The sequence below is a fragment of the Plecotus auritus genome, assembly GCF_963455305.1.
Source record: "Plecotus auritus genome assembly, chromosome: 14".
In the NCBI taxonomy this organism is placed as follows: domain Eukaryota; kingdom Metazoa; phylum Chordata; class Mammalia; order Chiroptera; family Vespertilionidae; genus Plecotus; species Plecotus auritus.
The window spans coordinates 5,415,920-5,430,808 of record NC_137780.1 but is presented as its reverse complement, the minus strand read 5'-3'; the positions used below and the strand labels follow the sequence as shown (position 1 = coordinate 5,430,808).

The window sequence follows — 14,889 nt, the reverse complement described above, 5'->3', positions numbered from 1 at the left end:
TCAGGGACCTGCCTCGGTCTCTCCTGGGAAAAGCCATTTGGCCCCACCATCGTCTAATTTTCATAGGATGACACAGCGGCGAGAAACCTGAGAGGCCCCAAAGCATCCATCTCCACGTGGATGGAGATAAAGCCGCCTCCTTCATAGAAATGGTGGGAGGGCCCTAACCGGTTTGGCTCAGTGGGTAGAGCATCGGCCTGTGGACTAAGGGTCGCAGGTTCGATTCCGGTCAAGGGCATGTACCTTGGTTGCGGGCACATCCCCAGTGGGGAGTGTGTAGGAGGCAGCTGATCGATGTTTCTCTCTCATTGATGTTTCTGACTCTCTATCCCTCTCCCTTCCTCTCTGTAAAATACCAATAAAATATATTAAAAAAAAAAAAAAGAAAGAAAGAAATGGTGGGAGGGCTCCGTGGTGAGATCACATACGAAGGCCCCGGCCCCGGCCCCGACCCCGGGAACGCCGTCCTTACACGAAGGCCCTCTCGGACGTGCCAGCCTTAGAGGCGTGGAAGTGGCGCTGTCTTGGAAACACACAAACGTGCTGCTGCTAGAATAAGGGGAGGACACCGCCATCTTCCCCTGTGGGCCGTCTCGTCTGCTGAAGGGCCCCTGGGGAGATGTGGCTCCTTGCCTGAGTGATTGACTTGTGACCCATCTTCACAGAGAAACACGTTCCAGGCAGTCCTGGCCTCCTCCGGTTCCAGCTCCTACGCCATCTTCCTGTACCCCGAAGACGGCCTGCAGTTCACCACGACCTTCTCAAAGCGGGACCAGAGCCAGGTCCCCGCCATGGTCGCCTTCAGCCAAGGCCTGGTGGGGCTCTTGTGGAACAGCGACGGGGCGTATAACATATTTGCTGACGACAGGGAATCGATCGGCAATTTGGCCAAGTAAGCTTCTTTCTTGGTTCTTCCGTAGACTCCCCCTTAATAAGAATAGCCCGTTATTATTTTATTCAGGATGATGTAAGGGGCATCACAGAACATTCCCTAAACAATTCCCTTGGGTTGCAATGTTGGATATAGTTTTTCTATTATGTGGCAGTTTTTATTTTTTATTTATTTTTTTAATTGATTTTAGAGAGGGAGAGAGAGATAGAAACATCAATGATGAGGGAGAATCATTGATTGGCTGCCTCCTGCACTCCCCCTACTGGGGATCGATCCTGGGCATGTGCCCTTGACCGGGATCGAACCTGGGACCCTGCAAGCCGATGCTCTATCCACTGAGCCAAATCGGCCAGGGCTGTGATAGTTTTTTTTCTGATGAACTCAAGGGAATATACTCTTAGAATGAACACATTTCCTGTTGTTTAGGTATCATCCTAATTTGAAACGGCATCTACCATCTCCTCTATAAGTATAAAGTCAAATAAAGTTTGTCTTTTTTTTTTTAATATATTTTTACTAGTGACCCGGTGCACGAAATTCATGCACATTAAAAGGGGATTAATTAGAGGAAATAATTTAATATTGCTATGTGCCCTTTCTCTATAATAGAAGTGTTAGAGATGAAAGAAAATTAGTAAAATGTATATGAAAACTTTCCTCATATCAGAGTCTGGGGTGCACCACGGGACCCAGAGTCAAGTCCCCGCCCACCCGCATGCGCCTCAAAATCGCATGAGACCCAGACCCTGCTGCCCCTCCCATTGGGCTAGATTCAGACCTGGCCAGTCCCACCCTTGTCAAGCCCTGCTGTGCAGGGAGTGTAGCCTCAGGTCCCCTGGCCCAGTACCAGGATGGGGGGCATGACCTGAGGTCCCCCAACCCAGACCGGGGCGGGGGGCATGCCTTGAGGTCCTCCGTCAAGCCCCACCAGGTGGGGGACATGGCCTGAGATCCCCTGTGAAGCCCCGCTGGGTGGGGAGTGCGGCCTGATGTCCCCTGTCAAGCCCAGCTAGGCGGGGGGCCACAGCCTCAGGTCCCCTGTCAAGCCCTGCTGGATGGGGGGATGCGGTCTGAGGTCCCCCAGCCTGGTGCCCTGTCAAGCCCCACCTGATGGGGTGTGGCCTGAGGTCCCCCAGCCTGGCACTGGGGTGGGGGGAGCAGCCTGAGGTCCCCTAGCCCAGCACCAGGATGGGAAGCGCACCTTGAGGTCCCCCGTCAAGCCCTGCCAGGTGGGGGTGTGTGACCTGAAGTCCCCTGTCAAGCCCCACCAGGTGGGGGGCGTGGCCTGAGGTCCCCCAGCCTGGCGCTGGGGTGGGGGGAGCAGCCTGAGGTCCCCTAGCCCAGCACCAGGATGGGAAGCACATCTTGAGGTCCTCTGTCAAGCCCATGGGGGCGGGGGAGGGTGTAGCCTCAGATCCCTGCTGATTGCTGGTTAAGGCTCCTTATGGGAACTTGGCCTCAGCTGTGGGTGCACCATCTTTGTGACGGAGTGATGGTCAATTAGCATATTCCCTCTTTATTAGATAGGATTGATTTCAGAGAGGAAGGGAGGGGGAGAGAGGGATAGAAACATCAATGATGAGCGAGACCCCACTGGGGATCGAGCTCGCAACCCAGGCATGTGCCCTGACCGGGAATCGAACCATGACCTCCTGGTTCATGGGTCGACGCTCAACCACTGAGCCACGCTGGCCAGGCTAAATATGATTTTACATAATTTAATTTTTTACAGCGTCTGTGTTTAAGAACTGGCTTGTAAACGTTCTAAAATTTAACAACTGGCTCTCACAAGAGGCCTGGACAGACAGGTTGGTTGGACATCCTGTTTTCACAGGACTGTCTTGATCCTCATCCCCGGTCCCACCCCAAGGCTTTTTCTCAGTGTTCTCCACCGAGTAATGCACGTCCCTTCTTTCCGTTGTTTGATCTGATAAGAGTGAAAACGGTGCAGCAAGAAGTAGAGATCAGGGTTCGTCCGTCGTGCTTTGTAATTATGCAATGCTTTTCGCATCGGAATCTCACTTGCATTTCACGGCCCACGATCCCACAGCGAATGCAGGCGGGAGTTCTAGAGAGCCACCTCTGTACCCCCAACACTTCCAACAAGTGTTGGTTGTATTCACCCCCAACACTTCCAACACCAAACATGTGGGTTTCTTTCCCACACCAACCAGTGCCCCTCCAACTCTCCAGACACCAACCGGGTGTCCTCCAATTCAGTTCAGTTCTCGACACTAGCTTCCCGGAGTTAGCACAGACCCCCGCAGGTAAAGGGCCCCATCTCCCTTCAGGTGCCAGTCACAAGTCCCAGGTTGCAAGTCCCGCCCCCCTGCCCCCAAGTCACATAACTCGGGAAAGCTCTTACTTAGTATTGCCAGTTTATTATAAAGAGAAAACTGAGCCCTGGCCGGTGTGGCTCAGTGGATAGAGCGTTGGCCTGCGGACTGAAGGGTCCCGGGTTCGATTCCAGTCAAGGGCATGTACCTCGGTTGCGGGCTCCTCCCTGGCCCGGGCCCTGGTCGGGGCTCATGCAGGAGGCAACCAATCGATGTGTTTCTCTCTGTCTTTCCTTCTCTCTTCCACTCTCCCAAAAAAATCAATGGAAAAATACCCTCGGGTGAGGATTAACAAAAATCCTGTATAATAAAACCCTACTATGCAAATCGACCGAACGGCGGAACTTCGGGTCGCTATGACGCGCACTGACCGTGTATTTCACACGTCTCTATCGAAATAAACCTCCGTTTCTATGAAAATTGAAGCTTTTGTTTTCTGGCGGCCCACATACACTTACTAGTAAACCTTGTTTACTTGGCCCGTGTTAGCCTTTGCGTTTGACATGCGTGCTTTAGGGGTTTTTATTACACACCGTGGCTGTTTAGATCATCGGCCATTGGAGATAAACTCCATCTCCAGTTCCTCTCCCCTCCCTGGAACTCAGGGCGTGGAGCTGGAAATTCCAATCCTCTCATCTCGCCTTGGTTTCTCTGTCCAAGAAGCTGTCTAGGGTCCCCAGTGACCGGTCATCTCATTTACATGAAAAGGCCCTCTCATTCCTGCGGAGATCCCAGGGACTCAGGAGCTGGAGGCCAGAACTAGGACAAAGACCAGCTACCACGGACCCTTGAGCAACCTCGGCTGGAACTGTGGGGCCCACTTCTATGGGGATTTTTTTTTTTTTTTCAAAAAACACTAATAAATGTATTTTCTCTTCTTTAGGATTTTCTTCAAGATCGTTTTCTTTTCTTTTTTTTTTTTTTAAAGGCCTTATGTTTTGTTTTGGGGTTTTTTGGTTTGGTTTTTTTTGTTTATTTTTTTATTGATTTCAGAGAGGAAGGGAGACGGAGAGAGAGATAAAAACATCCACGATGAGAGAGACTCATGCATCGGCTGCCTCCTGCACGCCCCACAGTGGGGATGGAGCCCACAACCCGGGCATGTGCCCTGACCGGAAATCGAACCATGACTTCCTGGTTCATAGGTCAAAACTCAACCACGCCAGCCGGGCTGTATCTCTTACTCTGTCACACCATGCCAAGGACGGAGAATAAGGGGTACAATGCATGACTCCAGTCAGTGGGTTGCTTGCATGGGTGGGCCTGGCAGTGTCCCTGGAGAGCACCCCTCCCAAGGCGGAGGGTGAGCCTGTGCTAGGCTGTGTGGCTACAGCCTCACCAAATGGCCTTAGCTCTGGGATTGTAACCGGACGACCAAGGGGTCTGGGCTGCCTGTCACGACTCAAATTCAGCAGAGACAGGGTTGAGTCCTAGATGAGCGTGTATTCCAGTCCTGCCGGCAGCGTGGGAGAGCGGCAGGGCACCCACAAACATCTGCTCTGCCCCCCCCCCCATAAGCCAGCTGCTTATATTGGGTAGAAGGACGAAGATGACATGGGGAAGTAGGCCAAAGGGTACGCCAAATGGGCAGTTTACAGGTAATGGGGGCCGGGCATTCGCAAAGGCCTGGGGGTATGCAAAGGGCTGGGGGTCTTCAAAGGGCCGGCGGCTCTGGTCTCTGCAACAAGGTTGTTAATCTTCCCATGATGACGGGCAGCCCCCGGATGGGGAGGAGGGGCCGCATTTCCAGGTGAGCTCCCAGGCCCCACAGGCAACTCCCAGCAGGTGAGCACGGGCCTTCTTTTTTTCTTTTTTAAAAATACATTTTATTGTTTTTTTACAGAGAGGAAGGGAGAGGGATAGAGAGTTAGAAACATCGATCAGAGAGAAACATTGATCAGCTGCCTCCTGCACACCTCCTACTGGGGATGTGCCCACAACCAAGGTCCATGCCCTTGACCGGAATCGAACCTGGGACCTTTCAGTCCGCAGGCCGACGCTCTATCCACTGAGCCAGACCGGTTAGGGAAGAACAGGCCTTCTTTAATCAGAACAACACCATCACGGCTAACGGAGCATGATTAACATTTCTTACCATTCTAACTGGTCCCCAAGAGTCTGTCTGTGCCCCTATCATGATGACCCCACAAGACCCAGTCGGCTCTCCCGCCCTCCAGGCGCCTGGGTTTCAGGTGGACACGAATCCCAGGGCTCCTTCTGCCCGGGGAGGAGGGGCTGTTTCCCAGAAGTCTGTCCTTTCTCGTAGGAGCAGCAACTCGGGGCAGCAGGGCATCTGGGTGTTTGAGATCGGGGGTCCGGACACAGCCAGCGGCGTGGTGTCCTCGGACGTGAACCTCAGACTGGACGACGGCGAAGACTACGATGAGGACGAAGATTACGACTCGGTGACCCGTCTGGGCCCGGAGGACGTGGGCACCACAATCTTACCCTCTGAGACCCTGAGGCGGGGAGACACCGGCACCTCCAGGCACCGGGTCTTGTCCTCCAGCCACCCGGCCACCGACAGGCTCGCTAGGCCTCCCACCGAGAGGACCCGGTCCTTCCAGCTGCCCGTGGCCAGGTTCCCCCAGCAGCACCCGCAGGTCATCGATGTGGATGAGGTGGAGGAGTCGGAAGTCGGTAAGGCTGCTGATGTTGCCGTGAGAATACCCTTGGGCACTTGGGTTTCCGGACAGAGGACAGGTGCTGGAGGGGGTCCGAGGCGTGCGTTCTGGGGTGGGTTGTGAGGGCAAGAGCTGGTTAGTAGAGGTGGGATCACACAGGCTCCATGCCTTTGTTTTTTTTTTTTGTTTGTTTGTTTGTTTTTAAATATATTTTATTGATTTTTTACAGAGAGGAAGGGAGAGGGATAGAGAGTCAGAAACATCGATGAGAGAGAAACATCGATCATCCTCCTACTGGGGATGTGCCCACAACCAAGTTACATGCCCTTGACCGGAATCGAACCCGGGACCCCCCGCAGTCCGCAGTCTGACGCCCTATCCACTGAGCCAAACTGGTCAGGGCAGGCTCCATGCCTTTGATGGCACAAGACATCATTGGGGATTAGGGCTGTGGTGATGGTGATGGTTGAGCACGTCCTGTTTTTTTTTTGTGTGTGTGTGGTTTTTTTTTGTTCATCCTCACCCGAGGATATTTTCCCATTGATTTTTAGAGAGAGTGGAGGAAGAGAGAGGGAAAGACAGAGAGAAACATCGATGTGAGAGAAACACATCGATGGGTTGCCTCCTGCACATGCCCCGACCAGGGCCCGGGCCCGGGAGGAGCCTACAACCGCGGTACGTGCCCTTGACCGGAATCAAACTCGGGACCCTTCGGTCCGCAGGCCGTTGCTCTATCCACTGAGCCAGACCGGCTAGAGCCCTCCTTTAGTCTGTTTTAGGGAGAAAAGTGCTTTACAAGTATTTTGAAAGTCAGATTTTTCTTATTTGTGATTTCTGAGATCAGAAGCACACTCGGCCACCTGAAAAAACATTGTGGACGTTCCTTTGGCTGTTGACACAGTTATCTTTGACATTTATTTCCTCTCGGCTTTGGCACGAGGAGAGTTCATTATTCCCAGCTCCGGTTAGCTTCAGAGTTGGTTTGAGAAGACTTTAAAATACAGAACAAAAGTAGATCCCTCCTCCCACCCCACTCCCGAGATCTCCCTTTTAAAGTGCAATATCTTCTAGTCAACTGTATTATATTAGGTTTTTGCTACATTTTGAGGGAAAACCAGCACGCTTTGATTTGTCTTCTAAAAGAAGTCCAAGCTAAACTGTGTTCATTCATTTTTGCTCTTGACTTATAATTTATTGAGATTCATATAAATGGGGTGGTCCAGGCCTTTAAATAATGTGTAGTAAGACTACTGTTTCTGTTATGAAGTTATCATAAGGCCCTCAGGAAACCTACTCCACTCACTTTAAAAAAAAAAAAAAAAAAGTTGCCGAAACCGGTTTGGCTCAGTGGATAGAGCGCCGGCCTGCGGACTGAAGGGTCCCAGGTTCGATTCCGGTCAAGGGCATGTACCTTGGTTGCGGGCACATCCCCAGTAGCGGGTGTGCAGGAGGCAGCTGATCGATGTTTCTCTCTCATCGATGTTTCTAGCTCTCTATCCCTCTCCCTTCCTCTCTGTAAAATATCAATAAAATATATTTTTTTAAAAAAGATTTTTATTGATTTCAGAGAGGATGGGAGAGGGAGAGAGAGATAGAAACATCAGTGATAAGAGAGAATCATTGGGAAAAAAAAAAAGAGAGAATCATGGATCGGCTGCCTCCTGCACGTCCCCTACTGGGCATTGAGCCTGCAACCTGGGCACGTGCCCTGACGGGGAATCGAACCGTGACCTCTTGGTTCATGGGTTGATGCTCAACCACTGAGCCACGGCGGCTGGGCCTCACCTGTATTTCTTTTCTTTTTTTTTTTTAATTTCTTTATTGATTAAAGTATTACATATGTGTCCTCATCCCCCCATTACCCGCTCAACCTCCTCCCCCCACTCATGCCCTCACCCCCCAGTTGTCTGTGTCCATTGGTTAGGCTTATATGCATGCATACAAGTCCTGTATTTCTTCTTAGTTGTTCTAATGTGTCTCCTAACGATGGTCATACATGTTTGTTCTTCTTGAGTATACCAAAGCCCGGACGACAGCTGGGGGCCAGGGGCAGTGAGCTTGTTGCTTTCTTCCAAAACTCAGAAGTGGAGACGTTGACCTTTTGTGTCATGACAGGGACGTGGGTCCGTGTCTCAGGGCTCCCCACCCTGCACCCTGGGTCTCCTGGGGTGATGCTGACATTCCTGCCTGCATGGCGCTCTGCTCCTGCAGCTGGCTCCCGAGGGCTGTCTCCCCAGATGTGTCGGGTTGTTTACTTGTAGCTGTTGAGATCTGAGCTTTCACCCGATCGAGGCGTCTCTGACATTCTCCCTTTGTGAAACCGTCGTGTTAAAATGCTATCCTATCTGACCCCAACAACAACATATGGTTGTGCGTTGCTTGGTATTCGTCCACGCCTAGATTTGAACCCGACTTGCGCCTGAAACAGATGTTTTTCTGTCCATCTATCTCAGTTATTTCACTGTTTCTAGCAGAAAGGTCAGCCTCCCGCAGCCCACAGTGCATTCCTGGCGTTATCTGAATAGTCACCCACAGATATGCAGGCCATGGGGACCCACGGGGCGCTGGGCCCTCAGCTGGAGCGAAGCAATCTGCAGTCACATGTGTTCAGCGTGGGGGCCAAGGGTTTCCGACGCCAAACGCCGCCTCTCCACACACTGGAAATTTCCTCCGAGCATCTAGGACACATAGAACCTTCCTGGTTTAAACTTTACTTGTATATTCACTCCGAACAGTTATAAGCCGGATCGCTCCCCGCTTTAAAAGTTCATCTCCTACGTGTGCCTTTTTTTTAAAAAAATATATTTCTTTATTGATTTCAGAGAGGAAGGGAGAGAGAGAGAGAGATAGAAACATCAATGATGAGAGAGAATCATTGATAGGCTGCCTCCTGCATGCCCCCTATTGGGGATCGAGCCCACAACCCGGGCATGTGCCCTTGGCCAGAATCGAACCTGGGACCCTTCAGTCCGCAGGTTGACGCTCTATCCACCGAGCCAAACCGGCCAGGGCCCTATGTGGGCTTTTGAGCTTTCTTTCCAAATCAATTTCCTCTGGATGATGGAGTATAATGAGTTCGTTCCTAATTCTAACCAATTGAACCAAGGAGGTAGAATTTTTAAAGTAGGCAGAATTCTTTTTGTTTCTTGAGTGAAAGGAATTGAGGAAGTCTTTCTAATCAGCTTTTTTAAAAAATCCTCACTCGAGGATTTTTTTTATTGATTTTTAGGGAGAGTGGAAGAAAGAGGGAAAGACAGAGAGAAACATAAATGTGAGAGAAACACCTCAATTGGTTGCCTCCTGCATGCGCCCTGACCAGGGCCTGGGCCAGGGAGGAGCCTGCAACCGAGGTACATGCCCTTGACTGGAATCGAACCCAGGACCCTTCAGTCCGCAGGCCGACACTCTATCCACTGAGACACACCAGCTAGGGCCTAATCAGCATTTGAGTATAAGAGCTTCTTAGTTATTGCCTGGAGAGAAGAGACAAAATAATTTCAAAATACTCTGAAGTCATTAAAATGGGAAAATTAAAAAAAAACAGTAAAAAAAAAAAAGTACCTTAAGGCCCCTTTAAAAAGTGAAGCTGATCTTTTTGACTCGTCAGAGGGACACCAGACTGAGACTGCTGTCTAATGGGGTGACCGGAGACTGATGCAAATTAGATTAGAACACTTTTTAAAATATATATTTTTATTGATTTCAGAGAGGAAGGTGGAGGGAGAGACAGAGAGAAGCATCAATGATGAGAGAGAATCACTGATCGGCCGCCTCCTGCAACGCCCCACACTGGGGATCGAGCCCGCAACCTGGGCATGTGCCCTGACCAGGAATTGAACCCTGACCTCCTGGTTCATAGGTCGATGCTCAACCCCTGAGCTACGCCGGCCAGGCAGATTAGAGCACTTTTTGATCATTCACCCTGTGATTTCTATACCCCTTTCAGCCCCATGTGCGTGGGCTGTGACAGGTGGAGCCACCACACCATTTACGTGGTCCAGGCAGTGAGCCCTGTCCCTGAGCCGCCTGGCAGAGTGCCATTATCCCTGCACGGCTGGGGTGCCCCGTGTGACCCGCTCCTGCCGCTGAGCCCCGAGACGTGCTCACAGGTGCCCTGTGCTTCCTCCGCAGTCTTCAGCTACAACACGGATTCCCGGCCCACGTGCGCCAACAGCCGACACCAGTGCTCCGTGCACGCCGAGTGCCGGGACTACGCCACCGGCTTCTGCTGCAGCTGCGTCGCCGGCTACACCGGGAACGGCCGGCAGTGCGTGGCCGAAGGTCGGCTTTTCTGTGCTCATTTGTGGGCGGGGAGGAGGGAGGGCGGGCTAAATATTTTTATTGATCTCAGAGAGGAAGGGAGAGGGAGGAAGAGAGAGAAACATCCATGAGGAGAGAGAATCATGGATCGGCTGCCTCCTGCACGCCCCACACTGGGGATGGAGCTGCAACCCTGGCATGTGCCCTGGACCGGGAATGGAACCCTGACCTCCCGGTTCATAGGTCGACATTCAACCCCTGAGCCACACCGGCCGGGCACCATAGTTTATTGTAGAGCCCAGAGCCCATTGTGGGGGCAAACTCCAAATTGGATCCAGCTGTCACTTATGGTCGTGAGAGTCTCGAGGGCCCAGACACAGTTTACTCAGCCTGTGTCCCAGGGGGGCCGGGGCCATAAACTCCAAAGAAAACAAAAGCGACAGAAACCCCTTCCAATGCCAGATTACCTCACTTGTCACTGGCCGTTTCCTTTGCGTTTCGTGAGGAAATGCAATTGCTTCTCAGAGTTTGACTCAGGAAACCTTGGAAGCATTTTTCTGCTTTTCAGATCCCCTGCCCTCGCTGCAGTTAAGTCGGCGTTTTAATTGGCTAAAAAAACAAACAAACAGCAACAGACAGAAACCATGGTCCCTGCTGGGTCCTAATTCGATCAAGCGAGGGTTGTTATACTAACTTTGGCAGTGAGAGAGAATGTTTGTACACATACGTGTGTTCATTAGGGGGAATGTTTTCAACATCCGTAAATGTGTTTCCTTCCAAATGGCACCGCCCAGGGGTGGTGTGCCTGAGCGTTGCTTGGGGTTTGGCTTGGGAGAAGCTTCCAGAATCAGCAGCAAAACCTTCTTCTCAAGGAGCGGCCCCGGCGGCTTTTCCCGTGCCAAGTGTCTGAGCCGGGAATGCTGAGTGTGCTTGGCAGAAACTCAGATCGGCCAAACCGTCCGGCCCCACAGTTTAACATTATATACATGCCCTGTAGGAGTCTTATGGTTTAAATATTCGTTGGATTCTTGCTACTTTTTAAAAAGTTTATTGATTTCAGAGAGGAAGGAAGAGAGAGAGAGAGAAATATCGATGATGAGAGAGAATCATGGATGGGCTGCCTCCAGCAACCCCCCCTACTAGGGATCGAGCCCACAACCCGGGCATGTGCCCTGACGGGGAATCGAACCGTGACCTCCTGGTTCCTAGGTCGAGGCTCAGCCACTGAGCCACGCCAGCCGGGCTTGCCTCTTGCTTTACAGGCCCAGGGCCTATCCTGTTCTTCTCTCACGAAGGACCGGCTTCTCTCCCTTTGTTTCCCTCGCAGGGTCCCCCCAGCGAGTGAACGGCAAGGTGAAAGGGAGGATCTTCGTGGGGAGCAGCCCGGTCCCCGTGGTGTTTGAGAACACGGACCTGCACTCCTACGTGGTGATGAACCAGGGGCGTTCCTACACGGCCATCAGCACCATCCCCGAGGCCGTGGGGTACTCCCTGCTGCCCCTGGCCCCTGTCGGGGGCATCATCGGGTGGATGTTTGCGGTGGAGCAAGACGGATTCAGGAACGGGTTCAGCATCACGGGTATGGACAATACCCATCAAACTCCCTGGCCCGGGGGTGGGGGGCCAAGGGAGATAGGGACTGGGGATGAGTGGAATGGGAACTCCACGTCTAATGACAACTTACTGACAAGCATTTTGTTCTGGGAGAAAGACGTAGCGGTGAGAGGACCAGTATTCTTTCGTGAATAATATTTACGAAGACTGACTGGAATTGTGCTGGCCCGGCTAACCCATCCTAAAGCTTGGGTATTTCTCATTGTCCCTTCTCATCATCCGTTGAAATGCCCGTTTTCAGCACAAGCCCTGAGCCAACCCATCTCGGAGGCTGGTCTGTGGGTGGGAGGTGGCCTCTCTCTGTGGGTGACTCCGTGGGGCTCCCTGGGTGCCCCAGCTCTGTCCTCGGGGGTCCCCAGCCCCATTCCTACCATCCCCCCTGAAGCACCCGCAGAGGAGGTGTGACCCCCCACGGCTCCTGACCAGTCCTGTGAGCTCAGGGCGGGCACTGAGGTGGCTGTCTTTTCTTTTTTCTTTTTTTTTTAAATTTCTTTATTGATTAAGGTGTTACATATGTGTCTTTAGTCCCCCATTACCCTCCCTCATCCCCCCCCACTCATGCCCTCACCCCCCTGTTGTCTGTGTCCATTGGTTTGACTTATGTGCATGCACACAAGTCCTTTGGTTGATCTCTCCCCCTTACCCCCACCCTCCCCTGCCTTCCCTCTGAGGTTTGACAGTCTGATCGATGCTTCTCTGTCTCTGGATCCATGTGGCTGTCTTTTCTGACGGCAGAGTGACCGAATGACCTTGCTTTCCAGGGGGCGAGTTCACCCGCCAGGCCGAGGTGACCTTTGTGGGGCACCCGGGCAAGCTGGTCATCAAGCAGCGGTTCAGCGGCATCGACGAGCACGGGCACCTGACCATCGACACGGAGCTGGAGGGCCACGTGCCACAGATCCCGGTCGGCGCCTCCGTGCACATCGAGCCCTACACGGAGCTCTACCACTACTCCCGCGGCGGTGAGGGCACCCCGAGGCGCCGAGACTCCCAGTGCCACCGGGACAGCCCACACTGCTGCCGTCTCCTGGGCCGCAGAGAGGGAAACGGGGCGACACCTTAGTAACATCACTTTTCTCCACTGCCAGACGTAGCATCACTCCCTCCAGATAATTTATTATTATTTTTCATTTATTTTAATTTTTATTGATTTCAGAGAGGAAGGGAGATGGAGAGAGAGATAGAAACATCAATGATGAGAGGGAATCGTGGATCGGCTGCCTCCTGCATGCCCCACACTGGGGATGGAGCCCACAACCCGGGCATGTGCCCTGACCCGGAATTGAACCATGACCTCCTGGTTCATAGGTCGACGCTCAACCACCGAGCCACGCCAGCCAGGCCTGCACTAGCCTGTAATCGTTAGGTTGGTTCTGGACAGCTTAGGAACGTAAAGAGAAACACTTGGTGGGGAAAAAAGCAACAAATATTACTGATGCAAATAATACCCATAACAGTAGGGGAGATCCAGGTAGCAGAAGGAGTCCCCAATAGAAATAAACGGTCTTGCCCTAGCCGGTGTGGCTCAGTGGATAGAGCATCGGCCTGTGGACCAGCGGGTCCCGGGTTCAATTCTGGTCAAGGGCACGTACCTTGGTTGCAGGCTCCTCCCCAGCCCGGGCCCTGGTCGGAGGCAACCATTTGATGTGTTTCTCTCACATCGGTGTTTCTCTCCGTCTTTCCCTCTCTCTTCCACTCTCTCTAAAAACCAATGGAAAAGTATTCTTGGGTGAGGATTAACAACAACAACAAGAAAGAAATGAACGATCTCATTGACCGGCTCCACTGCCGTCTCCTCTGGAAGCATGGCGTCTCCCAGACCACCGATGGGATGGGTCTGACCCTGGAGGAAGCCACCCGCATCCTCACGCCTTCTCCTTTCTCTCCCCACCCGTGTCCCTCCTGCATCCAGTGATCACATCCTCCTCCACGCGGGAGTACACGGTGACGGGGCCCGAGCGGGAGGGCGCGGCCCCCTCGAGCATCCACACGTACCAGTGGCGCCAGACCATCACCTTCCAGGAGTGTGTCCACGACGGGGCCCGGCCGGCCCTGCCCAGCACCCAGCAGCTCTCGGTGGACAGCGTGTTCGTCCTGTACAACCTGGGGGAGCGGATCCTGCGCTTCGCTCTCAGCAACTCCATCGGGCCTGTGCGGGGTGAGACACAGCTCCCACCGGCCCTCATGTGCCTGCGTCACTCTGGGCGTATTCTTTTTTTTTTTTTTTTTAATATATTTTTATTAATTTCAGAGAGGAAGCGAGAGGGAGAGAGAGAGAAACATCCATGATGAGAGAGAATCACGGATCAGCTGCCTCCTGCACGCCCCACACTGGGGATCGAGCCTGCAACCTGGGCATGTGCCCTGACCGGGAATCGAACCGTGACCTCCTGGTTCATAGGTCGACACTCAACCACTGAGCCATGCCAGCCAGGCATGATTTTGTCCATTTCCGGCAAAATTGCCTTATGGCCTGTTCTGCGGGGGAAATCTGATGGGGAAGATGCTTCCACAGAGCATCTGCCAGCTGCTTCCCTGTCGCCGGACCACGGCCTCCACCCCACCTTCCTCTGTGGGGGGAGGAACTGGCAAGCATTCCGAGGACTCACCTGTCAGTGTCTCTGTCCTCACAGATGGCTCCCCGGACGCCCTGCAGAACCCCTGCTACATCGGTACTCACGGGTGCGACACCAACGCGGCCTGTCGGCCCGGCTCCGGGAACCAGTTTGCCTGCGAGTGCTCCATCGGCTTCCGTGGGGACGGACGCACCTGCCACGGTACAGCCTCGGCTCTGACGCGGGGGGCGGGGCGTGGGGGAGGCCGCGGGGAGCTGTCCACATCCTGTGGTCCAGACGGCGCGGGCCGGGACAAGGCCCCGAGATGAGACTGGCATGCCCAGGTGTCCCCTGGCACCGTTAGGGCCACTGCCCCTTCCCGATGCTCTGACTCTAAGCAGCAGAGAAGAATCTGTGAGGCCACGCCCCGCACAGGTGCAAAGGGGAGCTGAAGCCAGCGCTGTGTATAACCCTTGGAACATGACGTCCCCAGGCACATTGGTGTGAACTACAGAGGCTCACCCTTTTTAACAAAGTATATATTTATTGGTTTCAGAGAGGAAGGGAGAGAGAGAGAGAGAGAGAAACATCAGTGATGAGAAGGAATC

General features: G+C 53.0%; 1 protein-coding gene across 1 annotated transcript in view; it reads left to right on the top strand.

The window, feature by feature from the left end:
• The window catches only part of NID1 (nidogen 1), a 49,993-nt gene that overhangs the window by 10,221 nt on the left and 24,883 nt on the right, over positions 1 to 14,889 (top strand). The window contains exons 3-9 of the mRNA XM_080651386.1: positions 666 to 892; positions 5,495 to 5,868; positions 9,984 to 10,133; positions 11,440 to 11,691; positions 12,488 to 12,688; positions 13,639 to 13,884; positions 14,360 to 14,503. Coding sequence (XP_080507512.1) covers positions 666 to 892; positions 5,495 to 5,868; positions 9,984 to 10,133; positions 11,440 to 11,691; positions 12,488 to 12,688; positions 13,639 to 13,884; positions 14,360 to 14,503 — 1,594 coding nt within the window. The remainder of the gene's footprint in view (positions 1 to 665; positions 893 to 5,494; positions 5,869 to 9,983; positions 10,134 to 11,439; positions 11,692 to 12,487; positions 12,689 to 13,638; positions 13,885 to 14,359; positions 14,504 to 14,889) is intronic.